This window comes from Dermacentor silvarum, chromosome 4, assembly GCF_013339745.2.
Source record: "Dermacentor silvarum isolate Dsil-2018 chromosome 4, BIME_Dsil_1.4, whole genome shotgun sequence".
Lineage (NCBI taxonomy): Eukaryota > Metazoa > Arthropoda > Arachnida > Ixodida > Ixodidae > Dermacentor > Dermacentor silvarum.
The window spans coordinates 97319893-97338610 of NC_051157.2; the positions used below are offsets into that span (position 1 = coordinate 97319893).

The following is an 18718-nucleotide window of genomic DNA, read 5'->3' on the forward strand; positions in this document are numbered from 1 at the left end:
ACACAAATGAAAGTAATAATTTATTGTTTTTTTTTTAGTATAAGTACTGAGAGTAAAAAAAAATGAAATATACACATTATGCACCTGGCTCCTGGTTTCCAACTTTTGTAAGTCAGGTCATGCACAAAAAAGTTGTTGCAGTTTCACCTGAAAGGCGAAGCATCAATTGCGATAGCAAATTTGTAGACAGCTATACAGAGTAATGATAGTAGCTTTAACAGGTGTATAAACTTGGACATGCAGCAGCACCGGCAACACGCACAACTGTTGTCGACGCCGTCGGCGTTTTGCCCGCGTTCGCTCAAAATGCGTGCGGCGTTGGTGACTGTTGCCAGAGCCTCTGATATAAATAGGCACTTGGTGCCGCAGCTAAACGCCACCTCCCTTCCCTCCCCCTCCCCCCCCTCCCCCACGGCCTCTCGCGCGTCGGAAGAAGGCGCGTTTGCTCTACATATATGGTGATTGTAAAGGAGGAAAGAGACGCCTACTTCTGCAGCCCTTAAGCGAGCACGGCGCAGAACGTGCGTTTGTTCTCCGCTGTGCGTTCACTCCCCGTGAAAGCGCGCGGCCCTCGCGCCCTTTCACTCGCACATACAGCGTTCGGTGCGCGGCGACGATTTCATCTTCATTGATGTCATACGGAACCTCACGGCGACGGCGACGGCAGAAATCTGCTTTCGAGTGTCCATATAGTTGCTATCGCAATAAAATCATTATGAAGATTTGGTGGCGTCAATACTAGCCATAGTTATGCCCATGCTATGCAGGAAAGTAGTAGCTTTCAAATGTGAAAACGGGGTAAGTTCCTATGGTACAGGGAGCATTTGTTTTTACTCAGTGCAGCAGCTCCTGGTTTGTATTTTACTGCATTCTTTAGGCTCGCAAAGTAATGGTTGTCAGGTTGGGAAGCATGCAGAAGCCTCCTAATACTTGATTATTGCGTTCAATAAGCTTTTCTGTGCAAGCAAAGTGGTCTAGTCTGCGTTCAACTGGCGCTGGAGCTTCCACTTGCTTTGTTCAGTTCTTGCAAAGTGTTGGTACCGTAATGTGCAGCATTGCACAATATTACAGCGAAGGTGTCTATGGCTAGTGTTCTATGCATTTTTCATGTCTGTCAGCAGATTTGCGTGTGCAAAAAAACTCAGCTCCCAAATTTGATGCAACATCGCTTCATTCTATGCAAAAGCTAATATGCATGTCTCATCACTTGGATATGCAATTTCAGTAGGTTAGTTGTCAATAGGCACGATTTTCAAAATCAGTAGACTCTCAGGTAGATAATAAGGGTTTCTCAAAGATTTGCTGCTGTGCGACCCGCGTTGGCCATGGCCATGTGTACGTTCGCACTGCCCTCCCTTTGTCGTCGTTCCAAGCACTTGTGTGCCTAGTTTCCTTCCACTCTCCTGGCGTGGTGGTCCCGTCACGTACGTCTACTTTTCACCCGGTGGCGGTCCCGTCGCATGTGTCTAGTTTCCTCCAGCTCCCTGAGGTGGTGGTAGTCTTCCATGTGAATGTATGCCTCCAATCAAAATAAAAGTGTGTGTGCGGGTGTCTTTCTTCGGGATGACCTCCATCCCGGCTCAAGAGAAATAAAATTTGCTCATATTTTTGATTTAAGCTCTGTGTCACCTCTATGGCGTGTGCTAAACTGAGCTCCGCTGGTAATCCACCTTCACACCAGTGGAATGGCTGTGTGATTTTTTTAACACAATTATCAAAATAACCCGAACTTATGAGCATCTAGCATAGTTTGAGACATCATTAAAACAGTCAATGCGCCGTATTGGAAAATTTACAACCTGAGAGAAGCTTCTGTGCTTTCACTGCTGCTGTCATTTAAAAATTAAGTTGCCGGGTCTACCAACCCACAAATTTTGCTTCTTTTTAATCAAGTGCTAGGAGCACTGGAGGCTAGCTTTGACGTTACCTCCAGTAGAAGTATTGTTTTTCTAGACTCCACAATCAGCCAAAATTGTTAAATCTGTTAGTTCAGTTGTCATTTCAGACAATGCATGATGTTGATATTAGAAGAATTCTAATGTAAATGTTTAACAACGCGTAGAAAAGCTGTTGATCTAATTGATCGACTTTTATAGGCATGGTAGCGAAAGAGTTTATTTATTTCTGATACCTCAAAGGCCCCCGAAGGGGGTTTACATGAGGGGTAGGCATGTACATTTTATTTAACATAAGTTAGTTCTTTGATGACGCATTTAAAATGAAGAGGGTTCTCATGAAGGCCAAGTTTGTGTAGCTTGGCTAGCATTTGTTTTATATTGACTGCCAATAAAGGAGTACTGACATGATAATTTTGACCTCATTTTTTTTTCTTAAATGAAGGTTCTAGACCTCTAAACCCTACAGAAAATACTGAGAAGCCTCGGAGCACTCTAAATAATTCAGTATACTACAGTTGACTTGCATTAATTAGACTTTGACAGGACCGACGAAATTTATCGAATTATCCGGCGGGCAAACTAAACAAGGTGCAGAAAAAAAATGTCAGAACACACCACTAATTCATTTGGCTGTATTTGCTTGATACTAACACGCCCCTGAATCAAATGCACGCCCAGTTTCTTTATGTCCAAAGTAGAAAACTAACGTAAAGATAACATTAAATGTTCTCAACTAAATAGAAATCTAATGCACATCCGATTTTTCAACAAGAAATATGGGCAAGGGTCGAATATGTTTTGCACAGTGGCGAACGGTTTCCTAAAGTCAGCTTCGACGCAGGATTTTTGAAGTCAGCTCTGCCGCAATATATTTGTGTTATGCGGTAAAGCATACAAACTTTGCGAACGCGGTTTCTGGCTCAATTTTCTTGGGGGGGAAAAAAGGTTCACTTTAGATTTGAGTAAATGCCAAAGTCGGACATTGTGAGCTACCGTTATCACTTGAAAATCTTCATAGGGCAGGCCAAAAAATAGGCGTATTTGACGAGAGGTGACGTGTGTTCAACTCATTCACTGTCCGTTAAGCTCTGCCAAGAGAGACGCTGCCAGTAAAGGGGTTGCTATTGGAGTCACCGTAAAGGTCAGCAACATGCATGCTAACTAGTCAAGCCCGAATTATCCAGCGAACGCCAATTTTAGGATCGAAATAACGAAAGTTTTTATACAAAACAAATTAACGAAACATCAGCATGGCCACCAGCTGGGACCTTCGGTTGCGATCGAACTAACCGAAAAATTCGAATTAACCGAAGCCTACTGTAATAGCTTTTTTTACAGTTAGTTTCGGGTTTGCTTCCCAGAAGGTTACTGTGCTGTGACGTCATGACGCAGAAGGTAGTCACTGGGAGCAGGACACTGGAACGTTTTGACACTTGCTCCGGCTCTTTCGGTCATCTTATATGCTGCTACTCATTGTGAGAGCTCATCTAGCAGCATAGTAGACGACCGAGCAAACCGGAGCAAGTGGAAAAACCTTGCACTGTCCTGCTCCTACACGACTACCTTCTAAATGATAGTGTCATGATACAGTAGACACAAAACTGAAACTGGCTGTAAAATGCTATTATATTACATTATTTAGAGTGTCTGAGGCTTTCCAGTAGCTTATTGGGGTGTAGAGTTCCCAGGTCTTCATTTAGAAACACTGTATTTAAACACTATGAACAATATATACTAACATTTCTGAACTCTGAAAAAGAAAAAGAAAATATTTGACACATGCTTCAAAGCATAAAAAGTTCATACTCAGCAATTTATTGAAATATTTTAGCTTTACAAATTGCTGCTCAACTGAGGTCTTACTAGCATGTTTATCCATGCATACACTCTATCCCTGCAAATTATCAGCCAAATGCACGCAATAGTTCGATAAAGTGTTAACTTGGACTCGTCGGTGCATGTTGCATCAAAAAACGAGCGATAGCGCAAGGCACAGGACACAACGTCCGTCACCTTCTTATGTCCAGTGTCTTGTACTGTTGCTCGTTTTCTGATGCAACTCAGTTGTTCTTTTACAGCAAGCATTTTGGACTCCTGAGAAGCCCCGAGGCACATTGCAATCAGTACAATTAAGACATTATCTTGTGAACCTCTCATTCATTCTACAACTTTCAAATTTCACCGGCACATTCTCGAAAGTACATACTCTGTTCGTACAAGGTTTCTACATGACACACCCAGCGGTTATCTTGCAGCAGCTTTCCAGAGCCTCAAAATGGGCCAAGGCAAGCAATTACTGAAAGTAACAAAACTTTGCACAATTAAGCCTAATTTACCCCCATGCTTGCAACTTTGTCCACACACCACTTATATCGCTGTTCATATTTACTGCCAATTTCAGCATGCTGCAATGTTTGGGTCTTCGGATTAGCTACCTATTTGTGCCTATGCTTCTGTGTTTATATGTCTCTCATTACGTTTACGGTTTATTGCACTTCTAGTCGAAGTAACTGCTTTGCTGCAAAAGCACATGTATATTCCCACTTGCAGGTACTCTGATGGGAATGACAAATGCCTTTGCTAACTTCGCTGGGTTCCTGGCACCTCTCGCAGTTGGGAGCTTGACAAACAACAATGTGAGTCCCGTCCTCAATGTGACGAGTGGTGTACATTTTGCCATTACCTGACACTTGAAGAGTAAGGAACTCCGGTGCTCGGGCAATGTTTCTTTTTTACCAATGCGTTTTGATTCAGCTTTCGCGAACAGACGCTATGGCTGGGCTGCGATTTATGTTGCGTAAAAGTACATTGCCCCTCTGGGACTGAAACGTTCTCACCATGTATCGTTTGCATTCGTTGTCTCCGCATGTATCACGACGTGAACAGACTTATGCTGTACCATCTGTGGCTAGGCATCGCATTTACAAACTCTTATGCCTTCCTCATTGGAATGGCCAACAGCCCCACGTGCGACACATGCAGCTGTGATGAGACACTTGCACATATTATCTGTGTCTGCACGCTCTATAGTGCCGAGAGGCAAGTGATGAGCAGAGTGCTGGACCAACTGGGCAACCGTCCACTATCATAACTAAAAGCTCTAGGCCAGTGTGTCCAAAAAAAACCTGTGCGCAGAAGGCTTTATTTGCGCTACGAAGATTCCTGCTGTCTACGGGTCTTCACGATAGACTTTAACAATGCCGCCCCCTACTGCTCTATAGTGTATGTGGTTTCTGCTCGTCTCTCTTTCTCTCTCCCCCTTCCGCTATATTTCTTTTTTTATCTCTCTACCCCTTCCCCCCCATGCAGGGTAGCCAACCGAAGTCCCTCTAGTTAACTTCCCTGCCTTTCTATACATCCTTTCTCTCTCTCTCTGGCCCTGTGACTGAAAGTGCATTGTCCAACTAGCATTTGTCTTCTTGTGGCAGCAAAAATTATTTGCGAATCATGCACTGTAAATAATGGCAACCACCTTGCTGCATTGGCCAATAACCGTGAAATAATTTCAGCAGAATACAGTCGACTTCCGGTAATTTGACCCTGATGGAACCGACAGTACTGATCGAATTATCCGGCGGGTTGAATTAAGCAAGATGCAGAAAAAACGAGAAAACACACCAATGATTCATTTGGCAGTATTTTCCCTGATTGTAACACGCCACTGACTCTCACGCATGGCCACTTTCAATGTGTCCAAAAAAGAAATCAAACATAGAAATGATATTAAAGGTCCTAAACAAAGTAGAAATCTAACGCGCGCCCGAGTTTCTAGCATTAAAAATGCGCAAGAATCAAATATGTGTTGCACAGTGGTGGATGGTTTTCTAAAGTCAGCTTTGCCGCATGTTATTAAAGTCAGTTTTGCCGCAATACAGTTGTGTGATGCGGTGAAACACGAACGTTGTGAAGGCAGTTTTAGTATTGTGTACCACGCAGGCAACTTTTGGCTCAATTATCTTTAAAATAAAAGACACTTGCTAGAATCTGGTAAATTCTGTAATTTGACATTGTGAGCTATGATCATTGCTGGAAAATCTTCCTAGGGCCAACCGAAAATGGGCGTTTTCGATGGGAGATTACATGTGTTCAGCACATTCACTGTCCCATAAGCTCTGCTGAGGCAGACACTGCCACTGAAGGGGTTGCTATTGGGGTCACCATAGAGTTTAGGTGTGTGCTTGCTGACTGTTGAAGTTCAACTTATCCAGCAAAGGCCAATTTTAAGATTGAAATAAGGAAAGTTTGCACCCATAGAAATGCATGGGTGCCGGCCGGGGTCTCTGGCCGGGATCGGAGATTAACCAATGACTCGAAATAACCGAAGTCGAATTAACGGAAGTCTACTGTATGCTACTAGTATCGCTTAACCTTCCTTACCCTGTTGCTGGTTAATGACTGTCTTATGCACTGCAGTGCAGTGGGAGGTGATTGCTGCAGTGGTGCACTTTTTTTACAGGTTACAGGTTACAGGTAATGGCAATGCAGTGTGTCCAATCTTGTGTAGCTGTATGTGCTGACCCCGTTCAGAGGTGATGCAGTGGAGAGGTTTGTTCTGGCTCACTTTTTCAGTGTGTTGCTCGTGTTTTGTTTTAGCAAAGATATACGGTACAAAGATAAAAACATAGCTAGACCCACCTGTCCCACACTGTGCTTCTGACTGATGGCGCACTAAACGACATACCTACAGCTTTTACATTTCTTAATCTTTGCTGAAAGGCAGAAACAGGCAGTGAGGGAAGCGTTTCAATGCATGGACAGAGAGTAAACCAGATTAGTGCAGCGTGTGACAAAGGCAGCTGTTGGCTGTCTGTTGGCCAAAAAATAAAAATAAAAGGACTAGAACGTTGATCAGAGGCATACTGCCCAGATAGCGCCAATTTGCAATGCTGTCGTCTTGCACGGGACTTTTGCAGGAGACAATCGCACAGTGGAGCATCGTGTTCTACGTCGCTTCTGGTGTGTACGTCTTTGCGGGCCTCGTCTTCATGCTCTTCGGCTCAGCCGAGCTCCAGCCCTGGGGGCTGTACGCGCAGACGTGCGGTGGCAACTTTGCTGGGCCTCTGGGAACTCTGGGGACAGGAAACCTGTCGGCCGACACCCCTTACCAGGCCACGCACGACGACGGCACACCCGACAGTCCAAAGTCTGATGATGCTTTTCCTACTGAAGCATATTGATGTGCTCGGTCACTGCTGATGGAGCGATTGCGTTGTCTCCGTCTCACCATAACTTGGCAAACGGGAAAAGGCTGCATTCCGGAACCTCGAAACCTAGGCAGAACAAAGGCCCTCACATTTTAACGTAACTGACACAAATTAGTCTTTTTTAAAGAGAGAGCTAACATGTGCGAAAGCATTTATGCCTTTAGCTTGCCTCAAGCTAATGTGCTTCTATTAAATGCTTGACTTAAGTCACTTGGGTTAGATTGCTTTAGGGCGCCAGCTTAATATTTTAAGATAACAAGGTTGAGCATGTGGGTGCCTGGCTTACGAGACAGCTGCTAGACACTGTGTGGATGGTTATAGTCACTGAATCTCAAAGGTTGCTTACATTCACTTTGGTTACATAGTGTTAAACATAGCTGCTTAAGGAGCGCTCCTTGCCAGGAGTGCTAAAGCAGCTATATGCATGGAGCCCAAAGCCATCTCCTGCTTTAGTCTTGCATCTGCAGCAGTGGATCTGTGGTTATGGCATCCTTATGACAGAGCCCAAGGCTGTGGGTTCAAGGCTGTGGGCCTGTGTGTTCCTGCGAAGGCAGCATGCAAGAACACTTGTGTATTGAGATTTGGGTGCACATTAAACATCCCCATTTGATTTATTAGGGTCCCTCTTCTTGCAGAGTGTCTCGTAGCCGAGATTTAGCTTTGGGACATTATTATTAGGTAAGATACACTATAATTAGGTAAATTTGGTGCATTAAATTAGGTAAATCATTATTGTGCTTCAGTCTGGCACATGGCACACTGCAGCCATAGTACTATGGCAGCCATATTGCCAACTACTGTGGTCTCATTAACTCATTTAGCTTGTAGCTTTATCATATTGCGTGGTTGCTCAGTGGCTGTGGTATTCTGATGTTGAGCATGGGGCTGCATGTTCGAACCTTGGCCGCTGCAGCTGCATTATGAGGATGGCATGCAAAAACACGTATGTATCTTGCCTTGTGTGTATGTTAAAGAATGCGCAAGCAATTAAAATTGATCTGGATCCCTCCACTACAGCACCTCCCATAGCCGCTGTTCTCTCTTTGAGACGCCCAACATGATCGATAAGGCGGTCATTGTTGCTGCTTTAACGTTTTGCCAAGTCATGGTGAGTTTGGAGCATAAACATGTTCCAAAATGCAAACCCCTCCGTACAGTGAAACCAGGTTATAACAAACTGGCTTATGCACTAAGAGTAGTTCGTTATACCAGGTAATTCGATACACCAAAATTCACCTATAACAAATTTGAGCAAACTTCTGTGATGTGTTCATTATGTACAAATTTATGTTCTCCAGTGGAGAAAAGAAGCAAGGAAGGAATTCAATTTATTGAAAGCAAAACTACGCTTAGCCTGCTGCACCAAGCCGCTTACCAAGCTGTGTCATCGAAAAGAAAAATCTTTGTGAGGGCTTCTGATACACTTCTGACACGTTTTTGAACATTCTCACGCGCATGCCTGAAAAAGAAAAAGCAAAAAAAAAAGAAAGAAAAAACATTGACGACAGCTCTCCTTTGTGCCATGCCATCAACATTATGGCGCTGGCAGTGGATGCCCCAAGTTTGATATATCCAATGACTAGTTCATTATGTGGAAGATTAGTGTATGCAACGTGCAGAATTACCAAGTTCTTTATATTTGGGTTCGACTGTACGCAATTTACCTATGGCACTTAACTTTCCGAGTATGCTACCAGACTTGTTATGCGAACCATATTTATACCCAAGACACAATGCATTATCTTGTTGATCTTATGTAGAAGGCTACTGGTACTTGCTGCTGTAACTCCATGCTTTATACTTGCATGCGATACCTACCTCAGGTTTGTGGCCCTTTGTTTATGCCTCCATACTCTTCATTTTCATCAGGTAACATTCCAAAAGTTTCCAGCTTTGTTAAGGAAACTGCGAGTGGTCTTAGTGAATGCTTAATGCCCCTGAGCCCTTTTAATCACCTTGGGAGCAATTACCTAGGCCAGTAACTGATTTTTGAATTATTCGTGTGTAACGACTACTTTAGTGTATAATCTTTATGCATATTCATTCAGTAGCTGGAGTTTTGAGATGCCACTGGCTTTGCAGTCTCACTCTTGAAGACCCGATTTTGCTGTAGCATATAAATTTTTTTTTTGCTCACACAACACCCAATCATGCATGGATGATTCTTTAGGCAGAAACTATGCGAGGCACAATGTTTTTGTTTGCTTGAGTAGCCTTGACCACTGCACATTCATAACAGACTTCTGACTGATATCTAAACATGCATGATATCCTGGGCATATGCTGATTTTGCTGTGGCAGCATATTCTCAAAATACTATATAGGATAAATCCGCAGCGTAGGGAAGCTAATATGTAATGGATATTCATCTTTTGTTTTGAAGTTCGCACGAAACATATATGGTGTGCGATGGTCTGGAAGTTTGAGTCTAAAAGTGTTCACAAGCTATGCAAACAAATGTTGTAAGGACATGTACCACAAAGCGACAAAATATCTAAGAGAAATAGTAGTTGTAAGCTCACGATAGATTCTATCCAAACTGACATCCTTGAAGTGTGGCTTGTGCGATTGACACGCACCACAGACTTGTTATGCAAAGTGAGCTTCAATTCTTGAAGAAAATGGGATCCTAGTTCATGGCACATGATGATAAAATCCTGCTGCTGTACTGGGCAGAGTTTATTTTGGCTTTGGATACAGTGTATCCTTAGAGATGCCCTGTGATACTAGTTGGAATTGGCTTGCGTATGACATGTAGAGTAAACAACACTGATTTTATGTGCTGTCACATTCTTGTTTGGCATGACAAGCCTGGGACAATGCAATGATTCTATTCCAATTCTATTCCTTGTCACACTTATTCAGTGGTCAGAGCTGTGCTCCTCCCGTTTTATCGTCGAGATCAGCCGGTTGTGAACGGTGGATAATAAGAAAGAAAATGGAAATGAGTAGAAACAATCGCTACATTACATCATCCCATGTTTTTCTATGCACTGCACAAGTTTATGATACATGACTTACAGGCTTAAATTGAGAGAAGTGGCTTTGATAGCAATGACTTCAACGCACTTGCAGTGATGACATAGATGTGTGCCAGATTTAATGAAAGGCGCCTTCTAACCGTGCAACGTTTTATGAAATAGTAGTATACTCGACTGCAAGTTGTCGGCATGTAGCACTTTAATGTAGTAAATATCGCATGTGCAGTTTTTAGTGGGATGCAGGTCTCAGTTTGCATGATGCTGCCCTTTTCTTTGTTTCTTTCACGTTACCTGCTTTGGTGACTTAGTAGCTGTATTGTGCTGCTGTGGACCACCAATTTGCAGGTTTGATTCCCAGCCATGGCACCCGCTTATAAGATTTTGACGTGTTGTAAAAAATGCTCGTTTATATAATCGTAGGCATTCATTACTAATCCAAGGGCGGTATTCTTTAATGATTACTTTCACAAAATTTTACGTGACTCGGCAACAGATGTGTTGGCATCTACAGCCATCTGCACTTCTCGGACAGTGCCAGGAACCCATACACGTCCGGTGCTGAGTCACGTGAAATATCACGAAAATGATCCTATCCCCAATAATAATAATTTGAAAATACCAGCCTAGCACCCCTCACTATGAAGTCCCTTGCAGCCCAGGCATTGCTTCAGGACATTCCATTAAACCAACTTGTCTCTCGCTCTCTGTTGCGCTAGTCATGCAGCAATTTATGAACTCTGAGACGCAGCATTAGTAAAAAAAAACCGCCAAATAAGCCCAACAGACTGTGAAAGCCAACACTGAAGGCTATGATTGTCTGTTGGCTTGGCCAATAACTGAGCAAGGTGGTCACTCATTTCTGAAAAATGTTGTGCTTCTATCAAAGCCATATGAGGCAAGGGACCATGGCAACCCTATCTTCTCCTGTGTCCTTTCCTGAGGCACACATACTTATGCATAATTTTATTGTTCAGGTTTGTTCTTAATTCTTCTAAGTTGTTGCAGGTCACACTCAGGCATTTAATTGCACGCGTAATGAAATAGCCTGCGAGTGATAGGCCTATGCCAAAGGAAAAAGGGTTAATGCATGCTGTTTCTATGGCATCTGTTTCTCTGCAATCTGCACAGTGCAGCTAAGTAAACTATTGCTAGCCATTCTCCCGCTATGTACCTTTCTCTTCTTGTCCTTAACCTTATACCTCAAATGCTAGTTGATTTAATTAATTGACTTTGCAGTTTCCTTTCATCCAATTCATTTTCTTCCAGAACCATTTTACCGTGGCTTTCTCGCCACTTTTCTATCAGAATCTGCAACGAAATGCACATCTCATCTTGTGCACATTTGGATAGTCAGTGCTCTGACTATCCTCTGAATAGTGCACCTAGCTTTTATCACTCTAAGGCACCCTAAAAATTCCCCTCAGGCATCACCCAGCTTTATAAATCACCCGGTCGTGTCTGAGTTGTAGTATTTGTTTTACCTGTGTTGCCACACGGTATAATGTCATGCTGCGTGGCAGTACTGTAGTGTAGTCGGGTATCATTTTGAGCTTGTCTAACTTAAAATGTGGGGGGCAACTTAAGTACTGTCTAATTTTATTTAGAACATTTACTGGTGATTAAAAAAAAAGGTCCTAATGTGAATGTTCTGCTGCGGCCAATTTTATTAAAATTCAAGACCTGGATATGGGCTCTACATTCACCAGGTATGCAGAAGTCAAATTTCTTAGTACCCTGAGGGCTGTACAGTACAATTGTAAGTACTAGCACTGTCTAATTTCATTTGAAATATTTGCTGTTGATTCAAGAAAAGAGGTTCCTAATACGAATGTTCTGCTGTGGCCAATTTTGTTAAAATCTAAAGCCTGGATATGGCACTACATTCACCAGGCTTTCAGAAGTCATTACTTACTACCCTATTTCTTACTACCCTAAAGGCTGTACAGTGCAATCATAAGTACTAGTGTTGCTATAGGCACTCTGTGTCGTCATCACTCTTTCCTGAGTTATTTCTAAACAGTGGCAGTGTGCAATATCTAGTCTGCTTTAAATGTTGCGTTTATTTTGTGATGTTCTTGTTGTTGTGCCCTGCCCCACACCTATATGTCCACCTTAAGGGACTGCTGAAAATGTCACCAATGTCAAGTTCCTACCATCTTAGTGTTGTACACAAATCTTTCTGCATTATTCTGTACACAAAATTTGCATGTGTAAGTGTTTGTGCATAGCGAAGGATTCAGCAGTCCTCTGAATTGTCAGTGTACTTGTGTATCAACTGTGGATTCTAGCTACCTCTCTGCAACATAAATTGTTAAGGGAGATTTTATTTCAAGTATCTAGACTGTCTCATCTGAAGGGAAGTTTCAGTTAGGTATAGTCTCAGACAACTTTTTCTGGCTGCAAAGGCAAACCACAGAACCAAAGTTCACATGTACTGCTGCTGCTTAGAAAAGCACTATAATTTCATTTACATCTTCCAACGTGAGGAATTCAAAACATAATTGTTTTACTGACCACAGCATGCAGTGTGGAAATATGAAAAGAGACTTAGTATTTGTGAGTTGGTAAGACATATTATTTAATATTTTTGTTGGGTCTTCTGAGTTTTGTCACATGTGATACCTTCACACATTTTATGCATCTTCTAAAACCAAAATGGCTTCCACTTCCCCTGGCAACCGTTCTTCGTCTGTTGGCCTGCCAGCCAACTCAGAATTGCCTCTGAGATGTGACGTGTTTCTGCAACAAATGGTGGTCACAACGGGTGAATCAAATGGTCTGTGACATTTATGCTGATTTAATGGTGGCTGTCTATTAAAGTAAATAAGCTACACAAAGTTGGAGGCATCGAAGGTGGCAGCCAAGTCATCCGAACTAATTTGTGCAGTAATTAATGTGCAGAACCACCTCCCCCATAACTTCATCAACACAGCCATCATGGCCACTAAATGGTTGTCTGTGAGAACAGCTGTAATGATTATACGTAGCTGTATTAGATTATTACTATTGTGTCGTTAGTTGTAATTCCTGCTGTAACAGCCTGTTAGTGTTACTGAGCATCTATCTTTCTGCTCTGGCTGCATTACTGTTATAACTGTGGCAGAATTGTCAAATTCTGTACAACTTACTGTGTGCAAAATGTACCATTTAGAGAAGCTCTTGTTTGCACATCTGTAGTCTTCAGCGCTCATCATAGCAGGCTACTGGTGCCACAAGAAAACGTTGCATGTGTTATGTAATATTACACGGTTTGAATAGCTTAGGTTTGAAATGTGTGCAGAACAAAATGATAAGAGTGTTTGTTTGCAGCAGTGTGTGGCCACAGTCAGACTGTCAGCCAGAATAGCAAGGGAAAACCCCAGAATGAACCTGTTTCACAACAGCACTTGAAGTAGTTAGCTTATACTTGGCTGAATCAGAACTTTGGTGGGCTTTGTCTGACCAGGCTTCTCGTTCCTGTCAAGCTGACTTAGCTTCAAGGTCAAGCATTGTTTTCATATGCACAACATTCCACTGTAACTGTGTGCCCAGCTGTATTGAGAAGTTTCAGCCAGTTAGTTTTATATGGTTGATGTTGAAAGATTTGATTGTTCGTTGGCCGCAGCTGTCATTCTTGATGGAATAGAATGGGGATGCAAAACGTCCATGCTCTGGAGCTGTGTTGACATGATGTGGCAAATATTTCAAAAGCTTGAGAGCTGTTGCATTGCTTATCTCGGTACTGAAAAGTGCGTGGCATGTTCACAGTTTTTGCAGTATGCTATCATTAATGCTTGAAACTATGATCTGTTTGTCTCTGGGTTATCTTCAGGCTGTGTTAAGATTTTGTCATTTTAATCATCTAGCATCATGGGGCTCAACTTTTCTAGAACCTTCACCTCTCAGTTAAGGCATGCCAGTTGTTTAAATGCACAACCATTGCAGTTCCTAGTGTGCTTTTATTTTTCTCTTCTCTTCTTATGCATCTTTACTCAGAGATTTTACCAGGAGTGTTTACTTTTTAGAAAGGTTACATTGTTTATTGCTTGCATATGCTTTTTTACGAATAATGAGAATGCTCCTTGTACCTCATGTGCAATTCATTGTTTTCTGTTGTGCCACTGTTTAAGTTGCTCCATGTCAAACTTGTGGGAAAATGTGTAATCTAGTGTAGTTGGTGTTTAAGTTGAATAATATGTAACATTGAAAGTCTTGTGTTGTAAAAATACTCGTAACCTAGCTACATAAGAGGCCCGAATATTTAATCTGCAAATTTTGTGACGTCACAAAAATGAAGTGTGTAAGTAAAAGTCACTCACTGTTAGGATACTTCACTATGGACCACTTGACAAAGCATCATGCACTTGTTGCTTAGGGGGCTTATGTTTTGTGACACATGCATGTTTGCCAGGAACTTCCAGTAGATGTGCAACTGGCATTGTCAAATTAGGCGCATGTAGCTTTCCACTGAATTAACATCAAGAAAGTGACTGTGTGGTGTTGAATCTACAGCCTCGTTGAAGAAGTTGGAGCATATTTTCATACATGCTTTTTCGACGGGTCAAAATCCTGTACTCAAAGTACAACTATTTCATGACCAATGTTGCTGTGGCAATCATATATTAATATGATTTTGTCTTTTTATCCAATATTAGCATGTATTTAGTGATATTTACCACATTCTCATGTCTTTGATTATGTTGTATACTTTACAAGCAATTGTTGCATGCACGCCCCACTTATTTTACTTTGTAAATGACTTAGAATTGCATGGTAACACACCTTATTGTTACTTATAACTTCATCATTTTTTTTTATGTGTCATGCTTTTAATTTCTGTGATAAAGCTGAAAAATTAACTTTTGTGTTTTTGTTTTTTTCTTTGGTAAGCTGTAAAGAGTATTGGCATGCTGTTTTTATTATTTCTAAGAAATGTGTCTTGCAAGCGCATGGTGTCAGATGCTGCTGGAGCTTATTGCACATCTTGACACATTGCTTAGTATTTTGTAAGTGAACTGCACGCACACTACAATTTTGATGCAGTACGTTGCATGCTAGTATTATGTTACATGCTGCTGTTAGGTGTCTGCGTTTATTGAGTGGAAATTGTCTTCTTTCATCAGTTATGACAGCATGAATGCCGATAGTACTATAACGGTTGTGTGGCAAGCCCATGACACCTACATTTACTGTGTCTTACTGTTTATGACTGTTTATGCATCACTTCCAAGTGTGCAGATCATTTCTGGCAGGCAACCTGTTGGAAGAACTTTTTAAGGGCAATCTCTGTAATTCTGTAAGGGGTAATTCTGTAAGGGATTTCTGCTAGGGTAATTTAACAGTCTGTATACATTCTGTAGTGCTCCATTATTGCTGAAAAGACAGAAGGGCATGACACACGCAATTCCAATGCTAGAACACGATTAGAAGCTTGCGAATGCATGTGTTTCCTAGTGCAACCATGTACAGAATCAACATTTTGTTACCTGTTCACCTATCGAGGGTGTATCTCTGTGCTTTGAAAGGGGCATCTTGGCTCTGCAACTTTGTGCTGTGTAGTAGCTATAGTGCTATAACAATTGATACGATTGAAAAATAGATCTATTTAGCATGATATTGCCTCCTGGCAACATTGCTGGAGCAGTTGGGGGCTGCGGCAGACTGTTTTGTATCTCTGGTGGGTCAAGGGCGGGTGGGGTTTGGGAAGTAGTGCAATAGCGTATTACAACCCTTTCTTAGAATCTGCATTTTGACGGCCTGGAGAAGGGTCTCTGCTGCAAATTGGCCAGTATGTAACACAGGAAATAAAAGGTGACCCACAGCATATGGGTGTTACTGGCGGTGCAGGTCAAGTTAAGATGTTGTTAGTCAATCCATGCACCCTGAACAAAAGCTACAGTGTACTGGCCAAATGGGAAAATACTTAACTTGAGGGAATGAGTATGTATTACCTTTTCTACTGTAAAACTGCCAAATCCTCTCAAGCTGTTCCTTTCAGTGCCTGAGGTCAGGCAAAGTGCTAGATGTATAGTATATTGCATCAATGAGTGCGAGAAAGTATCAGAATGGGGAAAAGACTCTTTAAGGATGCTTTGCCCAGGCATACACACGTACAGCCCCTTGCATGTTAAAAGGTTGTTTTCTCATTGTGTGCTTATCCTATACAGACGTTTAGCGTAGAACGGTTCACTTAAAACAACCATCAAAGCCAGATAACTCCACTCATATTTATATTTAAACTGATGTGTCCCAAGGTAGTGGAAATGCAGAACAAGGTGGCAGAGATTGAATGATGAGGTTAGGATATTTGCTGGCATAGGATGTATTCAGTTGACGCATAGCAGAAGTAATTGGAAACCTTGGAAAGAGCCCTTTGTGGCTGCAGTGAATGTTAAACGTTCTGACAAAGATGATGATGTTTAAGGCCGCACAATGAAGGGTGTAAGAGTTCTGCAGTAACAATCTTTATCCCAATGTAGCAGTATTGCTGCCAGGACAACACTGTAGTATTGTGGAGGTGGACTGAAGAGGCTGCCGCCACAGCCACGGTTTATTGGAACTGGCCAGTTGTGGTGCCGATGGTCCCAGGAGCTGCTTGGGCCGGGACCTCTAGGTGTTCTAATCATGTGCCGGTCTTACGCAGTGTTCATCATCTTCGTCAGCCATTCTCTAGCAAATTGTCATGTCACCACAGCATATTCTAGTTGATTCATCCAAGGGACCTTGCATTATTTTCTTGCGTAATGAATACATCAACTTGAAATTAGGCACCATTTTTTTTTCTCCAAATCTCAAACATTCAAACAAGGTGGGAGCACTGAATAGAATCATTTTTATGTTCCATGTACTAGTATCTTCTTTTCGGCAACATGGCTGTTAAAAGATAGTGTGCTTTAATGTTGTGGGACTTTCACATTGATGTGGTAATGCGGTTGTTGAAGTAATGGGTGCATGACCAGCTGCTAAAGTAAAGCTCGTAATGTTCAAAACGAAGGATGTGATGGCACTAGCAGGAGGTAGAGTGTTTAGATAAGAGCACAGTGCTGTGAAAACTGTTTACTAAGAAACAACACAAAATAAACATGAAATTATAAAGTGCCTCTTGGATAGAGGTTAGATCACATTTTGCCGCCATGGGCAACAGTGTAAGGAAGCATGTGGATTTAACATCCTAGTATGTGCAGTCACATTGTACTTAACATAATGGTTCATGTGAATGGCACATCACTGACCCCTTGATCCCTATACACCACACATAGCCGCAAAATACACACAAAGGATGTAAAAGGCATTCATGTGACATTCTCTTCCACTTGTGTTCATTTTGAAATAGGCAGGTGAACAGTGAAAACAAAGCATGAAGCTCATTGCTAGAGCTCATACAATGTAAATGGCCCGTTTTACTCTCAATAAAGTGAACAGAATGTAATTGTTGAGCTTGGGTCACACTTTTTGGGACATCTGCATGTAATGAGTTAAGTCTTAGAAGTCAATGTCATGGTTTTTGGTGCAATACGTCAACAAATACTGTAATTTTAGTTCCTAGCATAGCTTCTTGTAAATGGAGCACTGACCTCTTCCCAGGCATATGGAGTATATCTGGGCATATATCGAAGATGCGACTGGTGTGTTGTCAGCCGTCTTTCCTTTGTCTCTTCTTTTGTGACAGTTGAGCTGTGAAAGGTGTTCCACAAAATAAATTAGGTCGCATTTGAGCAAGGAACAGTTGCTGTCGGAAGACTACTGTACTCGTGATGAGTTTCTTTTTTTAATTGGTTAGTAGTCGAAGAGTCCTGTGGCCAATGGATATGTACTTACAGCTTAACTGTAGGATCTATGCATTCATCACGGAAGAATGTTTCCATTCAAAATGCTGTCATTGATAGCCTTTATGGAAAAGACTAGTTGATATTGCATTGATAATATTGCCTTACTATATTGAGTATTTTTATATTAAAACTAACAAAGTTTAATTTAGACTCGCAAATCGTGCTTTGAGCATTCTTGTGCAGTAGGCAAGGGTTGTAAGAAAATACCTTCGGCAATTTTAAGAGGAAGCTGGTCGTAGCATGTGCTAGCTACAGACTACAGGAAAAACGTAACCGATTACAATTACAATTACTTTTTTCAAAAATGTAATTGATTACAGTTACCAGTTACTGGCCCATGGAAGTGGTTGATTCATTACTGAAAAGTAATGTAGATTGCTTTAACATTACTTTTCACTCAGCTTTTATTAACATTGCACAAATAGAGCAAAAAAGAATGAGCTGGCCTAGCTATTTAAGTGCATCCTCTGCAGCCTTTCAAACATTCATCTTCATTAAGAATTGCTTTTCAAAATTTTCTTCAGTAATCTTTTTGCGTTTTCTTGTGAAGACAGGAACATAGAAAACTTGCCCGATGTGCATGCTGGACAGAAGGGCTGTGTTGTAGCGTAGTAAACACTTTGCTCATAAGATGGTGGTTACTCAATATCATGATGCTCAGGTCTGGGTCCTGTATGAAGTGCAGCACTTCATTGTTAGTGGGGCTAGGGGAATGCGCTCCCGATAGGACCAGTGAAAAACTAAAAAGTGTCCATAAGTGATTCCCTGGCATCAATTTTCAAAGCGGCCATCGCTGTATGGAAGTGTCGTTTGAATTTGTCGGCCAA

General features: G+C 41.8%; 1 protein-coding gene across 11 annotated transcripts in view; it reads left to right on the top strand.

Annotated features, from left to right (window-relative positions):
* The window catches only part of LOC119450401 (sialin), a 106260-nt gene that overhangs the window by 83986 nt on the left and 3556 nt on the right, over nt 1-18718 (top strand). For 7 of the 11 annotated variants that reach the window (XM_049665856.1, XM_049665855.1, XM_049665854.1 and 4 more), the window contains exons 9-10: nt 4449-4534; nt 6812-9690. The exons of 2 other annotated variants lie outside the window; for them this stretch is intronic. In XM_049665856.1, coding sequence (XP_049521813.1) covers nt 4449-4534; nt 6812-7075 — 350 coding nt within the window. In that variant the 3' untranslated portion in view covers nt 7076-9690. Of the gene's footprint in view, nt 1-4448; nt 4535-6811; nt 9691-18718 lie in introns of those variants that run through there. 2 more of the 11 variants (XR_007466431.1, XM_049665857.1) reach the window with 2 other exon arrangements.